This window comes from Colobus angolensis, unplaced genomic scaffold (assembly GCF_000951035.1).
Source record: "Colobus angolensis palliatus isolate OR3802 unplaced genomic scaffold, Cang.pa_1.0 Scaffold295, whole genome shotgun sequence".
Classification (NCBI taxonomy): domain Eukaryota; kingdom Metazoa; phylum Chordata; class Mammalia; order Primates; family Cercopithecidae; genus Colobus; species Colobus angolensis.
Genome location: NW_012116210.1, coordinates 2,256,431 through 2,273,078, shown reverse-complemented (window position 1 = coordinate 2,273,078; position 16,648 = coordinate 2,256,431). Strand labels below are relative to the sequence as shown.

Here is a 16,648-nt window from a genome sequence, read left to right as displayed (position 1 = left end):
TATGTTAGATTTTACTGTACCCATCTCAAAGGCAAGAAAACAGGATAACCAAAGAACTGGCCTAAGTTCTCACTGTCATGAGCAAAGGAGCCAAGATTTCCATTGAAGACTGCCTGAGTCCAAAGACAATGACTCTTTCTACCCTCATCATACTATCCCCGAAGTGAAATTTTAATACGATTGAAAATGAGAGAAAGGGGAAAGAAAAAAAAAATCTAAAAACAAGGTGTCACTGGATAAGACAAGGCTGGTCTAGGTAAGACATGATAGGAGAGGGCTCTGTAGGCAGCAAGAAACCCTATGTATCCCAAGCTGTTCATGGCACCAAGAAAAATGGGGCAAAACCACCAAAGGGGGTGGAGTGCCATCTAACCCTGTCCCAATGTTTCCTGAACCTGGTCCTGCTCTCAAGGATGTCTCATATCCAAAGTTACCTCAATGGACCGTATTCCTATCAGACTCTGAACTGTGGCTTGGAACATCACACCCATCAGCTCAGGTTTGAGAGCCTCTCAGCATGGTTAATCTTCATCTTCTTTCTGGCTTCCAGACTGACTATATTCAGCTGTGAGAATAAACTGACATCACGGTAACCAGCCTTTCCTTATTTCCGCAAGTCATTTCTCTCGTCTCTGTGAGTGCTTGGCTCTCGTAGTTCGGCAGCCCATCTGGTTGAAGGGATATCCTGCTGTTTACAGCCTCCTCTGGGACTGCTCAAAAACAAGAGAAACTCTATCCATTTATACTTCTCTGTGTTTGCTCCATGGAACTGAATTTTATTTAAGCATCACATTTGGAGAGGAAAAGGCATTTGTGTGTTTTCTTTCTTGATTGTATTTTTCAGCAACAAGATGCCCGTTAAATTAAAGCAATCCTCAGAAGGAAAACTTCAAAACCAATATCTCCCAAGCACCCTGTGCTCCCAAAGTCATAGAGCATCTTTTAGTGAGTATTGGAAAATAGTAGAGCTGGAAGAGGCCCTAGGAATCATCTCTTAGAAGGGGAAGCTGAAGCCCAAAATGTGAGAGTGACTTGCCCCATGCCATGGCAAAAGACAGTGGTAGAAGTGGGACCAGAACATGGGTGCTTTGGCCTCATGTCCCCAGACGGTATTTTGCTGGGCAGGGGCTGCATGCTGAGGAAAGACAGAAGAACATCATGTTGAAGGTTAAAGGTGGCTTTCACGGGCCTGGAGCAAAGTAAAACTGGTGCCAAAGAAAACAGCATATTTAAAACTGCAGGCTTAGCTTCAACAGTGATGAAAACAAAGTGATCTTTGCTATTTACCAACCCATCACTCCCAGGTTGACTATGCAAGAGCCACGATATTGCACAACTCTAGGGGACTCAACTCATACTGTCCTGTTAAACCATATTTTAGAAAAGCAGAAGAATAAGAGCTCAACAAATATTAGCTATCCTTTTTCTTGTTTTGTATTAACAGCTAGAACCAAAGGCAATTATTGACAGGTACGGTATTCACTAAAATCAAATAGTCACTTAAGAACAACCCAGGCCGGGCGCAGTGGCTCAAGCCTATAATCCCAGCACTTTGGGAGGCCAAGGTGGGTGGATCACTGGTCAGAAGTTCAAGACCAGGCTGGCCAACATGATGAAACCCCACCTCTACAAAAATACAAAAAAAAAAATTAGCCAGGCATGATGGCAGTTGCCTGTAATCCCAGCTACTCAGGAGGCTGAGGCGGGAGAATCGCTTGAACCCAGAAGGCGGAGGTTGCAGTGAGCTGAGATCGTGCCATTGCACTTCAGCCCGGGCAATAGAGCAAGACTCCATCTCAAAAAAAAAAGAAAAAAAAAGAACAACCCAAGAAATTTGGCTCCCAAGATTCAAAAGAATGAATCTCTAAAATCGAGTAGATCACAAAGACGTCTAAAAGAGGACATTCAGCAACACTGAGCACTCACAGATGTTAGCTATGTAGTAGGCAGCATTGTTACAAGTATTTTACACAGCTTCATCCTCACAACAACTTGATGACAGAGGTACTGTTGTTAAGGCCCATTTTACAGATGAGGAAACCGAGATGAGTCATCCATTAACTGGCAAGTCACATGGCCAATAAGTGGCAAGGGGTGATTCAAAGGCAGCAATCGCCTCTCAACACTGCATCCTTGACTACTTGCAGCAAGGCTCCTGGTGCTATTTGCTCCAGAGAGTCGGGGGGGCAGTTGAGTCCTGCTCCATTTCCCTCAAATCACTGCAGTTGAGCTACGTGAAGTTTTTAATGGGACTGACAATGCGGAAGGGATCTGGCTCAAGCATAGGAGGAACCTTAAAGGGTGGGAGACCACCAGAACTCAGCTCTGGGAAATCTGGGAAGGATTGGTGGCATCTTTCAGGAAGCACAGGCCAGAACCCCTCAACAGCACAGTGGGCATTCACAGGGAGGCCCTGGGCCTCTGGGAGCTCTACCCTTACCCCCACATCCATCCCTTCTTCAGACGTATAGAGTTAAAAAAAAAAAAAAAAGAAAGAAAGAAAGAAAAGAAAAGAAAATTAAGCTCCTCCCCAAGAGGCCAACAGAAAATATTCAAAGTAACTCAAAACCTCCTCCAGCCTTTCTGAACTCAATAGAGATAGGAGATATTTTTAATTCATCCCACTCCGTAACCTTGAACAATTTACCTAATCTCTTGAGCTTTAGTTTCTTCATCTCTATAAAATAAAGTTCACACCTACTGTGTGTGTGTGTGTGTGTGTGTGTGTGTGTGTGTTGTAGAAATTAAATTTGACATAATTGGTGAAAAAGGCTTAGCACAATGCTTGTCAACTGGTAGAAGACCAATAAATAATAGTTTTCATCTACCTTTTTGGGACAAAAAAGGACACTGTTAGCTTCCTACAAAACATTTATTTTTCATTATTTACCAATAGGCCCTTAATTTCAGGGCTACAATATGCCTGGAAAACAAGATCACCTCTCCAGACACCTTCACAGTTAGGATGGGCACATTTCAGTTCTGGCAGATGAGATGTAAGGAGAAGACTATTTGGGAATCAGAGGGGTATCTTCCAGGAAACCTGTTGCTTCCCTAAAAATAGGAGGAACAGACTCAGCTAGCATTTCGTTTGACCCATGACCCTTCCTCTTCTTCCTATTTGAAAGTGCAGTGGCCATCTTGCCACCACGAGGACAAAACCACAGGATGATCACAGGAATAGAAAAGGATCTTGGGTCCTAAATAACATCCTCTTATTATTACACCAACTCTACCTTTCCTACATCTTAACTATTCAGGTGAGAAAAATAAACCCCTAACAGGTTTTCCATTATTTGTAGCTGAACACATTCCTAACTGGTATTTACCAATCCCAGTTTTATATATTGAAATAGAAAAAGGTATAGAAATTCTGGGGTGTTCGTCCAAGGTCACATAATTAATTGATTGGTGGCAAAGTCACCCCTGCTGAGTATTCAAGTCTTAAATTTCCAACCCCAAAACTCTCCAAATAGATTATGTTTAAACGAAAATTGTATCTATGTCAAGAATTAGAATGATTAGTGTTATAAAGCATTTATGTGCAAGACAGTTGTGCTGGTGTATAAGAAACTTTCTTCTGGAAATTTAAGTAGTCAAAATATATTTTTGAATCATGGATTTCACCTAATCTGTGCAAGTGGACTTTTCAGTCTGGGGGCAAATCACACATGAAGCTTAGAAGAGGAACCCAGCTCCATCTCTCTGGAAACACAAGGAAGCACCTTTGAACCATCCAAAGAACATCATGCTGTGAAATCAACAAATAGAGCTGCCTGCCCTCATATCTATCCTAAAGAAGATAATGGATTTGAAAAAGACATGTCTTTGAACTGCTAATAAATATTTTACCACCCTGATCTTTTAGGAAGTCAGGATTGACTAGCACTATCGCATAAATACAAGCTTTGCACAGTACAATTGTTTGGGCTTAAATATATTGTCTGCCTTGTGTTGTTATAATTTAATAAAAGCTATTTGCCAGTCTCAAAAAATGTAATTAATAAAACTATATCCAAATTCTCTGGCTGAGAATTTGTATCTGCAACAAAGCTGCTGGATATGAGTTTGCTCAGAAACTCTGGAACTTTGGGATCCTTGGGAGAAGAAAGTCTACTCCTTTGCTTTAGAAATAGATGCAACCTTGGAATTTTCCAGGTGGGTGTAGGTAGTGGGGCTTAGAACTCATCCCATCACCAAGCAATAGACCCCAATAAGGATGGCTTCATAATGATTCCCCGAGTGGCCTTGGTTATACTCATGAATGTGTTCTCCTCACCAGGTTATATTGGCCCAGTGTAAAAACATGTGACCCAAGTTGTGGCAGATTCCCTCTCATGGAAAGTTAAGACTTGAGCAAGGAGACGTAGTGATGGGAAGTCTTTAGAATCGAATCAGCTGGCTGGCTACAATCTAGAAAGTGAACCCACAAACTACTATCAGTTAAGTCCCAGGACCTCATTTAGTTCCTGCCCTTCCTAAGATCCTCTAATTCTCTGAGCTCACCCAGTAAGGCACTAAGGAACACCTCTTTTTAAAACTTGAGCTACGCTGAGTCAGTTTGTTTCTTAAGACCAAAAGGATCCTAGTGAATACACTGGACAGTATTGTGCACCAATTTGTAGGGTCACAGAGCCAGAAGGAAACACAAGATCTCCTGGTTCCTTTCTACCTTTAAGCAGGAATAAGCAGTCCCAATCTTGGGCAAACAGGTAACAGGGAATCTCTGCCTTATCGTCTTTAAGCCTCTAAGGAAAGTAGTTTCAACATTCAGCCCTCAAACTCAACACCAAGAACCTTCTCTTCCCATGTTCTTTCTTGGCACCTGTTGTGGTGCCAGTAGTGTGACAAGCGGTTTGTGGTATGGGCTTTGGAGCTAGGCTTCCTGAGTTGGAATCTGATGCTGCTGCTTTCTAGCTGTATGACTTAGGGTATTGTTCAACCTCTCCATGCCTCAACTTTCCCTCCTAGAAAAGGAATAAAATCATACTGTTTGCCTCATGGGGTTGTTGTGAGAATTGAATTAGTTAACCCATACAAAGTTCTAAGAACAGCACTCCATCCCAACTTCTACTACTGTCTCCTCTTTTGTATTTTAGGCATGCCAGCTTATACATGCTCTTTCCTGCCTGTCTTAGGGGAGTCTTTGTACATTCTGTTCTTTCTGCCTGGGAGCCATCCTCTACTCCCCACAGCCACTCAGTGATAAGTGGCAAAACTGGCTCCAGTTCACCACCCCTTCCTATAACCACACTCTTTGCTATGTGATTTTACAGCTACTCCCATCAGCAGGTGGGGTCTATATTCCCAACCCCTTAAATCTGTACTAGTCATGTGACCTGCCTTGGCCAATAGTTGAGTAGAAGTGGCATTGTACTAGTTTTGATCCTGGATCTCAAGAGATATTGCTTGTTTCCATTCTTTCTCTCAGACTCCTTCCAGCTACAAGCCTAGGCTAGCCTGCTAGATGAGAGACACATGGATCAGTCTCCACCCATTACCCCAGCCCACAACTAACCAATCCCTTGAAGCAGAACCACCTAGCTGACCAGCATCTGACCATTGAGGTATAGTGGTCTCACTGCACCAGCTGAGACCAGAAGAACCACCCAGCTGAACCCAGCCCAAATTGCCAACTCACTGCATTACAAACTAAATAAGTAACTATTGTTTCAAGCCACTAAATTTGAAGGATGATTTGCTACATTGTGAAAGCTAACTGGTATACACCCTCTCTAAGCCTCAGTTTCTTCAATGATAAGACAGAAATAATAAAAATAGGAATAATAAAGCCTACCTCAGGAAAATAAGTGTAAAGACTGAAAGAGATAATGCTTCTCAAATGTCTATGTGACAGTAGGTATTACATAGCTATAAACTACCACACACATTGTAATGATAATAGTGAATTATTTAGGTTGCCTCTTATCTGTATATTTGAAAGTAATTATATCTAATGAATAGGTTGTTGTGACAAATTGAGAAAATATGTGAGATGCTTAACACCATGTCAGACACAAACAGAACATCAGTAAGTAGTTATTCTTAATGAGCTACTGTCGTTAAGTATTACTACAGAGTCTCGGCTTCTTCGTTCTCTCCCCTGGCCATTACACACAATCCTCCACCGCCACCACCTCCTGTCTTACCTTCAGCCCTCAGAGTTCCATCATCTTGATGATTAGATGTCGGTTCCCAGCCTTCAGCCTGACACTAGGGCACCTCCAGCCTGCACAGCCCACTTCCTGGGAGAAGGCATTGGAACGCCTGAGACTCATTGAACGTCCGTCCGGTCCTGAACTTCAGCCACTAGGGGGCAGCCTCACCCTCCAGCCTCGGGAAGCTGAGCCTGTCCTACGGGGTTTTTTCCCTCTTCTGATCCTGCAGTCTGAGGGCCCAGGATTTGAGAAGCCCCCACTGGTCCCACTGTCTACGGGTCACAACCCCATTGTGGTCACTCACCTGTTCATATTCCCCCTTCTTTCCTGAGTAGGGAGCAATCCATCCCCCAACCACCTTGAGCAGACACTGGGGGCAGCACCCCCCCAGCTCAGGGCAACCTCTCAACCTGTGTGAGTGGTTTCATAATTCATGCCTGCCCATCAGCGGACAGATTTAGCCTGCTGCCTGCTGAGTCTGAAAATACTGAATATTAAAATATCCCAGACGCTCGCCCTTCTGACGCCCTCGCCTCTCTGGGATTCACATGCAGTTGGCTGCACAAACAATTCCAGGGACACACATCAATTTGTCGATGAAGTAGGGTTTGAGCACCCGTATGTGTAACTTTCATCAAAACAGGGAAAGGCCTATTCAGGGCTATGTGCTCAGTGTGTGTCCTTGAAGAAGTCTTAGTCTTCTGGCTTCAGAGACAGTATATTTTTTTCTACGTCACATTGCTGCTTAAATTCTCAGGACCCTTTTTGTAGCACTATTTGTAATCAAGAGAAATGGGAATCCAATTTGAAGGATTTCACTGAGCAAAGCAGAGCAAAAGACCTGCAGAAACCATCTCTGCCCACCCAGGACACAATAGAGAGGTTCCCAGGAATTAAAGCCTGCCAGTAATGAGGATGAGGAAGCAGAGGACTCTCATATTTGGTAAAGAAAGGGGTGTGCATGTGTGTACGTTTATGTATCTTACACCCCTTTCAAGTCTAGCTGACACCTGTTGTGTACGTCAAAGACTGCCACATATTTTCTGCTTTCAATGGTGAGTTTTGTTTTGTTTTGAGATGGAATCTCGCTCTGTTGCCCAGGCTGGAGTTCAGTGGCATGATCTCGGCTCACCACAACCTCCGCCTCCCAGGTTCAAGTGATTCTCATGCCTCAGCCTCCTGAGTATCTGGGAGTACAGACATGTGCCACTACTCCCGGCTAATTTTTATATTTTTAGTAGAGACCGGGTTTCATTATGTTGGCCAGGCTGGTCTTGAACTCCTGACCTCAAGTGATCTGCCCACCTCTGTCTCCCAAAGTGCTGGGATTACAGGCATGAGCCACTGCACCCGGCCGATGGCGAGTTTTAAACCTTCTACTCAAAGAACTTCTGGGCCTTTGCTAAGACATGCACCTTTGCTGATACGTCATTACTGCAGTAATGATGAGCAGTAAATGTAGCTAAAACCAACAGAAATTTATCCTCTCACAATCCGGGAGGCAGAAGTCTAAATCAAGGAGTCAGCAGAGTCTTGCGCCCTCCAGGGCTCGAGATAATTCCCTGCCTCTTCTGGCTTCTGGCGGCTCCTGGCATTTCTTGGCTTGTGGCAGCATCTCTCTAATTTCTGCCTCCATCTGCACAGGGCCTTCCTCCCTCTCCCTGTGTGTGTCCTCTCCTCTTCGTTTAAGGACACTCACATTGAGTAACCTTAGACCACCCTAATCCAGCATGATCTCCTCTCAATCTTTACCTTAATTATATCTGCAAGATCCTATTTCCAAATGTCTTAGTCTGTTCAGGCTGCTATAACAAAATACCTTCTATTGGGTAATTTATAAACAACAGGAATTTGTTGCTCACAGTTCTGAAGGCAAGGCTCCAGTCAATTTGGCATCTGATGAGACTGACTCTGCTTCAAATATGGCACCTGCTTGCTGGGTCCTCACATGGCTGAAGTGTTGAACAAGCTTCCTCGGGCCTCCATTCACGAGGTTTCCACCTTCACGTCCTAGTCACCTCCAAAGGCCTCACCCCTTAAAACCAACACATTGGGGATTCGATTTCAACACATGCATTTTGGAGGAACATAAATATTCAGACCTGAGCACCAAATAAGATCACAATCTGAAGGTCAAGTTGGGCATGAATGTTAGAGTGTCACTATTCAGCCCACAACAGCCACTTTATCTCTATCTTGGGTTCATACGAGAATTTGCTCCTTCTTTGGAGTAATGGAATGTGGTTGAAGTCAATATTATTAGTTTAACTCCCCATTGTTACCTTAAGCAGGCTCTTTCCACAAGACCCTTCTACAGGGTTCAGTAATGAGGCTGAAGGGATTTGTTACCCAATACCTAGCACACACGCAGCAAATCACACTTTAGAAACTCGACATCCTATTTACTCTCTGCATCAGCTCCATAAGGTAAATAGTTTTACCCCTCACTTTGCAGAGGAGAAAACAGGCTGTAGGTGTGAAGTGACTGTCTCAGGTCTCACCAACCATGAGAGGCAGGACCTTCAATCCAGTCTTTCTCATTCCAACCTGGTGCCCCCATCAACTGCACCCCACCTGTGTCTCCTATAAGCTGAAGACATCCCTTGTAAGGAAGAGTAACCAGATATCTGGCTTGTGCCTGCTGTCCAAGTATACACATTATTAGCTCTCCACTTCATTCCCAGAAGTGTCCCACTTGGACAGTAAGTTATACGATTACCTTCTCAGCAGTCTTAGTCACAGAGCTCCCTGCCTCTGCCCTAGGTCTAGCCCTCACTGTGTTAGGCTATGGGGAAAAAATAGTATTTTTCCCCTTCTGTTTTTCTTTTCTTGCACATGAGCTTTATGACAAAGAGGCATGAAGCTTTGCCAAAGTTGGGAGTGGTATATTACATTCTTCAAAGGAGCCAGGATGGTCTTTAAATCTCTCCATACCTTTCTGTCCTTGGGACAGATTGGGCTGGGTCAAGAGCCAAAGCAGAATCAGGAATGAGCTTTGCTCCCAACATACACCACAATGCAGAGACTTCACAATCCAAACCTTCTCTGCCTGGCCTCAGAGAGCTCCGAAAGGCTGGATGTGCCAAAAATCCCAGCACCTGGCACAAAGGCTCTGCAGCAGGGTCACAAGACAGAAACAAGTGGAGATTTAAAGGGAAGAAAGATTTTTATGGAATAAAACCTGACATTACACATCAAAAGCGTGAAGCAATATTTACATGTGTGTGTGTAGGGCATGTGGGATTTGCATACAAGGATGCTTGGCTGAATCTAGAAAAGTTTTGAAGGGATACCCAACAGAATGTTACCAGCACTCCAGCGATGGCTCCAGGGATGATGTGGAGAGGCAGAGAGAGTAAGGGGACTATCACTATAGAAATCATGCATGCCTACCTTTTTATCCTTTTTTAAGCACAATTTTCTTATTTAAGAGTTTGTATTGTGTAACTCTTTTTACTCATCAATTTCAATGCAGGAATTTAAGTTGAAGAAAGAATTAAGCCCATGCACAAAGGCTGAGCTGACAAGGACGTGCATGGAAGCTTTGCTTTCTAACAACAAAACCTCAGTCCTGAACTCATCGTCCAGTAATAGGGTATAGTCATAATAGAGAATTCCACTCAGCTGTTAAATAACTTTCAAATGAATATTTATGGACCAAAAGAAAGGTGATTGTCATACATTATATAGAAATAAAGCAACTTTCACAAGTGGGTATAATCCAACACCATGCTTTAAATCTCCATCTACATGTAGAAATACACAGATATTATTCTTAACAATCTTGGCTGTATTATCATTGTTTATTTTACTCTAGCTTTGAATTTTCACATTTCTGCAATGAAGAGAAATAAGGAGAAAGTTGATTTGACAGAGAGCCAAGAGGCGTGGCCAGGACGCCCTCTGAAATCTCATCAGGTGAGTGTGACACCCTGAGAATTCCTGCCACTGCTCAAGAAGGTAGTTTGGCTCCTGTTGTCCCTTGGGGCAATTCCTGCACAAAAAGTTTCAGGGGGAAGCTGGAATGGAAAAAATGGAAGATGTGGGGCCCGCAAGCCCCTGCTTACCCTGCCAGTTGCTGTAGAGGGAAATGACTGAGGAGGGAGAACTGCGAGAGGCCACACCTGGGCTGATTTGGGAAAGGCAGGTTTTCACGTGGTTCTGGCCAATCTCCCACGTCTTCCACCTACACCTCTCAATCACCTAACAGAAGCGATTGTAAGAATTTTCAGGGTAATGTTACAAATCACTCAGCCTGGTGCCAGGCACACTGGAGGGTGTAATGGGTGAAAGGCCATATCAAAAGCTGGGGCTGGAAGGGGTGCGGGAAGAAAAATGTTTGTGAGCATCTCCCATGAGCTACCTTTGTGAGCCTTCACAACAAGTACACGGCACATGCCTTGTGATTACTCCCATTTCACAGATGAGAAAACTGAGGCTTAGACAGAGTGAGGGACTGGCCCAACCTCATTCAGGCAATTAGTGACTAAGCCAACATGCAAACCGTAATCTGCCTGTCTTCAAACCCATTTCTTTCCCCTCCCAGGAGACTTTGCACTCAGGCTTTCTATACAGAGGAGGCACTGGGACCAGCAAAGACGTGAACCCACAACATACACAGCTCATGGCAGCGCATAGACTTCAGCAAGGCCTCTTTAGCCCTGAAGCATGTGACACATGGAGAAACTTGAGGCCCATACCCCCTCAGAAAGAGTCCCTTTGGAAATAACATTTTTAGCCGTGGGCGAAAATGTACTTTAGCATGGAAGAAAAAGACTTTCTTCCATGCAAGACACATCCTGTTTACAATCCCATTTGTTCCAACAATAATTCTGAAGGGAGGGTGGAACAGGGGTTTTGTCATTTTACAGAGAGGGAAATTGACTTGTTGTGTGACCCGGAGCTAGTCACCTCCACTTTCTGTATCTCAGCATCCCTACCTATAAAACAAGGAGGTTGAACCATAGTTACCCCAAGTTCTTTTCCATGTCATGAGTCATTCAATTTGCCACCAAATAGTAAATGATGTTAAAATAAACACCTGATTTTTCATGTCTTTGCCAATTTCTCTCCCTTCAAACAGAACTAATCCCTTGGTCTTCTCTTGGTACCTGCTTCCCACCTCTACTCCTGGGCTTACCATGTGCTGCTGCCACTGGCTCACATAGAAGCCACTAGAGGAAAAAGGCCATGTCTTCCTCTCCAGAACTGCCCTGTCCAGTATGGAAAACACTGGTTTCTGTTGTTGCTTAGCAATTAAAGTGTGGTGAGTCCAAATTGAGATGTGCTGGAAGCATAAAATACACACTGGATTTCAAAGACTTAGGGAGAAAAAAATGTAAAAACTCGTTAATCATGTTTACAGTGATTATACATTGAAATGACAATATTTGGCTATGATGGATTCAATGAAATGAATTATTAAAATTAATTTTACCTGTTCATTTTTTCCTCATTTAATGTAGCTACTAGAACATTTAAAAGTATGTGTGTGTCCTTGTATTATATTTCTTTTTTTTTTTTTTTTGGACGGGGGCCCCCCCTGTCACCCAGAGTGGCCGGATCTCAGCTCACTGCAAGCTCCGCCTCCCGGGTTTACGCCATTCTCCTGCCTCAGCCTCCGGAGTAGCTGGGACTACAGGCGCCCGCCACCTCGCCTGGCTAGTTTTTGTATTTTTAGTAGAGACGGGGTTTCACCGTGTTAGGCAGGATGGTCTCGATCTCCTGACCTCGTGATCCGCCCGTCTCGGCCTCCCAAAGTGCTGGGATTACAGGCTTGAGCCACCGCGCCCAGCCCTTGTATTATATTTCTATTGGACCGCACCCCTTCACTTTCTGCATCTGCACACATAGCTCTCTTCCCAAAGGAAGCCTTCTCTCTGTGCCTGATTCTCTGCCCATTACTGGGTTTATCATGCAACCTGGCCATCCCTACCCATGAAGCTGGTTGGGTGAGTGGACTTAGAGATGGCACTGCATGGTCAGCCAGTCTAGACTTGAGGGAACAGAGAAAAGGTGGCCCCATTTTCTTCAGATCTAAGGCTCTGATCTCGAATGCTGAAGCTTAGATGGATGTTTTCAAAGAAGTGATTTGTTAAATGTTTAAGACTGGATGGGCAGGTTCTCAAGTTCTTCCTTAGCAATTTGACTATGGCCCTGAGTTTAAAATTATCACTACCACCATGTTTTTCTCATATGTACACAACTTTAACATTTTGTATCAGGGAGACTAATTGCAAATTACCATTAAAGGCAGCCAGGAAGAGAAAGACAAGCACTATGGTTAGTTCAACAAATATTTATTGAGCTTATGCTATTGCCAGACATCTCTAGAAACTTGGGATCGGTGAACAAAGTAGACATAGACCTTGTCCCTGAGGAAAGCAGGGCAGGAGTAAAAATGGCAAGTTAATGACATTGATATTAGAAGGCAATAAATGCTAAAGCAAAAGAGAGAACAAAATGAGGGGTAGGGAGGACCAGGCTGCAATATTAAATGGGCCATCTAGGTAGGTCTTGTTGAAAAGGGCAGATTTCAAGCAAAGATTTGAAGGAAGTAGGGAGTGTTCAAGTGACTCCCTGGAATAAATGCATTTTTAGGCAACAGGAATTGCTGAAGAGATGGGCCTCTGGAGAGGCTGTGTAAGTTAAAGGAGTCAGGAGACCCAGGCTCGCGTCTCTAAGCCTCAGTTTCCCCACGTCATATAGGTCTCTTCTGTTTAGGTCCTGCACAGCTCAAGCACTCACAGCTTCACCACCTACATCCTCAGAATTGTCAATGCCCGTCCACACGCCCTTTCTCCCCCACCATTCCCAGCAGAGGCTTCAGGCCATCTCTCTGGTTATCTGAATTCTAGAAAGAAAAGGCTGCACCTGGAGCAATGGGGGAGGGGGTGAACGGAGACAGATACAACTTATTTATAGATCAGGACAGTCTGTGGGCTGCTTTGGAAACCTGGCGAAGCAAATCTGTATGAAGAACAGCCAGTTGCTGAAAAAATAATCCCAGGGGAGCCACTTAGCTCACTTGCCAGCTGGCCCAGATCCCTCTCCACTGAGGTGGTTAGGAAAATGGCAGGGTGGAGGCAAAGCCCATTGCAATTGCGTGCTAATTGGGTTCCCCGCCACCTCTCTGCTCTCCACTCTGCCATGCGGGCCTGAGCATGTCATTTCTGTGCTTCACAGTGTGCCATCCAATGCCTCCAAGTACAAAGTTCTAAGCAGGATAAATGAAGTCCATCACAGCCTGGCCTCGCTAAATGCTGCAGCTTCGATTCTCTTTTCTATCTAGACCCTTCCTGACACATCCCACTTTTCTCTTCAAGCCCCTGTGCAAGACCCACTGCCCCAGCAAGCTCCTCCATCTGCCCGAGACGTCCCTCTTTCCTTATACACCTGCAGACCCCACACACTGTTCACCAAGGCATCAGCACAAATGTGTCCTTCTCTAAGGTTGTAGATCCTGGAGTCGGACTCCAAATCCCAGCTCACCCACTTTGTACCACACGTCTAGGGAGAGTTGCTTACCCTTCCTAAGCTTTGGTTTCCTCACTCATCAGATAGGATAAAATAGTACACACCCCATACAGTTCCAAGGTGGCCCAGTGGGCATGAAGAGCTTATCATTGTGCCTGGCACGCAGGAAGCACACAGTAAGTGGTGATGCTGTTACCACCTTGTAAATATTATTACCATTGTTATTTTAACAATGACTGCTGCTGCAACTACCACTGCTCACGAAGACAGAATGACTCCTCCCTCCACTGTGTTCCCATATGTCTTCGTTTGAGTTCCATAAACTTGGTGTTGGTTCCCTCAAAATCAGACTCTGTAGTAATGACTTGGATGCAAAGAGTTTATTTGGGAAGTCATCCCATGAAGACAAATGAGGAAATGCAAGAAGTGAGACAGGGAGATAAAAACACCAAGCAAGGGTGTGCTAATGAGAGAGTTATCTCTGTGGGTAACTGAAGCTCAAACCACTGGGCGCCCCTTCAGGAGACATCTCACGTATCAATTAGGCAATGAAATGCTGAAGACCCACTACTGCCCAGGCATGGCATATTTCAAGGAAATGGGCCACTGCTGAAGGGAACTACTGCACAACTGGATGTCAAATATCTGTCACAAAACCTCTAGAGTTTGCAAATGCTTTGACTTAGCAATTCCACTTGGAAGAATTTATCTTAGGTGAATAATCATAGATGTACACAAAAATACCACTAAAGAATCTTTATTTCCAGAATTGTTTATAATAGTGAAAAACTGGACACGATCTAAAGGCCCAACAACAGAAGAGCAGATAATTAAATCATCTTTCATCTCCATGGTGAAATACTCAGCAGCCACTGAAAATGATTTTGTGCAAGAATATTTAATGGCACAGAAAACAGACTGTAATGTATCGTGAAGTCATTTTTAGAAGCAGGTACATACACACACAAACTAATGTATATGCCATGACCTAACAAGAGTTTTAATAATAGTTTAATGTAATACTTACACACACATGCATGCAGGCACGTACACACACACGCACAACGACCTGGAAAGATAATGACTAAAAATGATGCCAGTGGTACTAATTCAGTGGTTGAATTACATTTTAATTTTCTTGGTTTTTTTTCTTATCTGTAATTTCAAAATGTTCTACAGTATTCATGTGTTACAGGGATGCTCTGACAGCACCCAAGCTGCCAACTGAGAGAGGCGATGAGAAGGTTGAGCATCACCCAAATCGCTGCCTGTCCAAACGGGTTTGTATTTTTCCCTAATAGGAAAGGTCATAGATCAAGCAACTCCAGGAGCCTGGCTTGCCTCCAGTCATAAAGGAGCCCATCTGGGACACGTGGATCTCTGAAAACACGCGGGCTCTTCCCATGAGAGAACACAGCCCACAGTCAGAAAAGGATGTCAAATTTTTTTTTTTCTCAGTAAATTTCTCTATCTCCAAATTTTAATCGTTGAACTAGGGCAACCTGCTGGTTTATGTTGCTTGAAGGCTGATTAAAATGATTTGATTCTATGAAGTTACCAGTAGATTTTAAAAGGAAAAAACTGCAATATTTCTACTAGGATTTCTAATTTCTGGTCCTTTCCTTAGGCCCTTTGGAGATCTTATTTCAGTTCTCCTTTGAGGAGTGGCTATCCTTTGAGGAGGGAATACAGGATATGCATAAGGAAAGGAGGAGACTGCATGAAGGATCTTTCCATTCACTGGGAACTTTTTCCCTGGTTTGAGGACAGGAGGAGGAGGAGGGCCTCCTGCCCATCTGTGGTTTTTCTCTCTTACAATAGGATTAGAGGAACTTTCATCACTTCTAGTACCTCTGTCTACTCCCTTGATAGCTGCCCCCCAAGAGAAAGAGGCAAGCTCCTGTAACTTACCGGAGCCTGGAATGGTCATCAGACTGTTTTACTTGCAGGTGGAGCTACCGCACCCCTTCACTTTCTGCATCTGCACACACAGCTCTCTTCCCAAAGGAAGCCTTCTCTCTGTGCCTTATTCTCTGTCCATTACTGGGTTCCTCATGCAACCTGGCCATCCTTACCCATGAAGCTGATTGGGTAAGTGGACTTAGAAATGGCACTGCATGGCCAGCCAGTCTAGACTTGAGGGAACAGAGAAAAGGTGGCCCCATTTTCTTCAGATCTAAGGCTCTGATCTGCTATCCAGCTTTTATCCAAAAAGACCCTCATTTGGGGGTTTTATGGTACTGGCAAATCATTGTGAAAGCTCATACTTTGTTCTTCAGTTGATTGCTATTCCTTATATACAACTTGGCCAGGAACCTATGGGGTAGCAGAGATGAGTGGGAGGATTTACTGTCATCCTGACCAGCCTTTAAATCTGGACACCTGCTACATGGCTGGCATTGTGTGGGTGCTGAATACACAAGGAAGACACTGCCCTTGCCCTTGAGGGACTCATAGCCTATGGGAGGAGGCAGAAATGAAGCAAATAAGTGTGACAATAGGTACAATATAGTGTGATAAATACTATAATGCAAGAATGTACAAAGTGCCAGGAGAGCACAGAGAAGGAGAAAACTCATTCAGCTGTGATAGAGGGATTGGAAAAGAGAAAGGCTTCAAACAGGAAGTGACATTTAAGTTCCATCTTAAAGAGTAAACAAGAGAGTAAACAAGAGAGAAGCAAGACAAGGAGATTTCAAGCAGAAGAGACTACGTGCAAAAAAAAAAAAAACAGAGGCAGAGCTCTGGGTGCACTTTACAGGAGGGTAAGGCATACACTAGGGGGTCATAGTGATTTTCTTATTATATTAATCTGTTAAGCTCTTTATAGATTGAAGCGGTCATTCCTTTGTATATTGGTGTTGTTAATCAGACTTTATCTGCAGTAGTGTATGGAGGAGGTTACAGTGGGGAAAGCCTGGAGAGAAGGCTATTGGTCCTCTCAGAAGCAATGTAGAACTGGAGCAGGTAGGGGCAGCAAGGGTGCATGCCAAGTGAAGGGGCAAAAGTGGAAG

The 16,648-nt window shown here is 44.1% G+C and overlaps 1 protein-coding gene across 1 annotated transcript in view; it reads left to right on the top strand.

Annotated features, from left to right (window-relative positions):
* Positions 1-263: 263 nt before the first annotated feature.
* Positions 264-16,648, top strand: part of LOC105516950 (cyclin-dependent kinase 17-like) — a 42,738-nt gene continuing 26,353 nt past the window's right edge. The window contains 3 exon segments of the mRNA XM_011949297.1: positions 264-589; positions 14,830-14,914; positions 15,507-15,725. Of these exon segments, the coding sequence (XP_011804687.1) occupies positions 264-589; positions 14,830-14,914; positions 15,507-15,725 (630 nt within the window).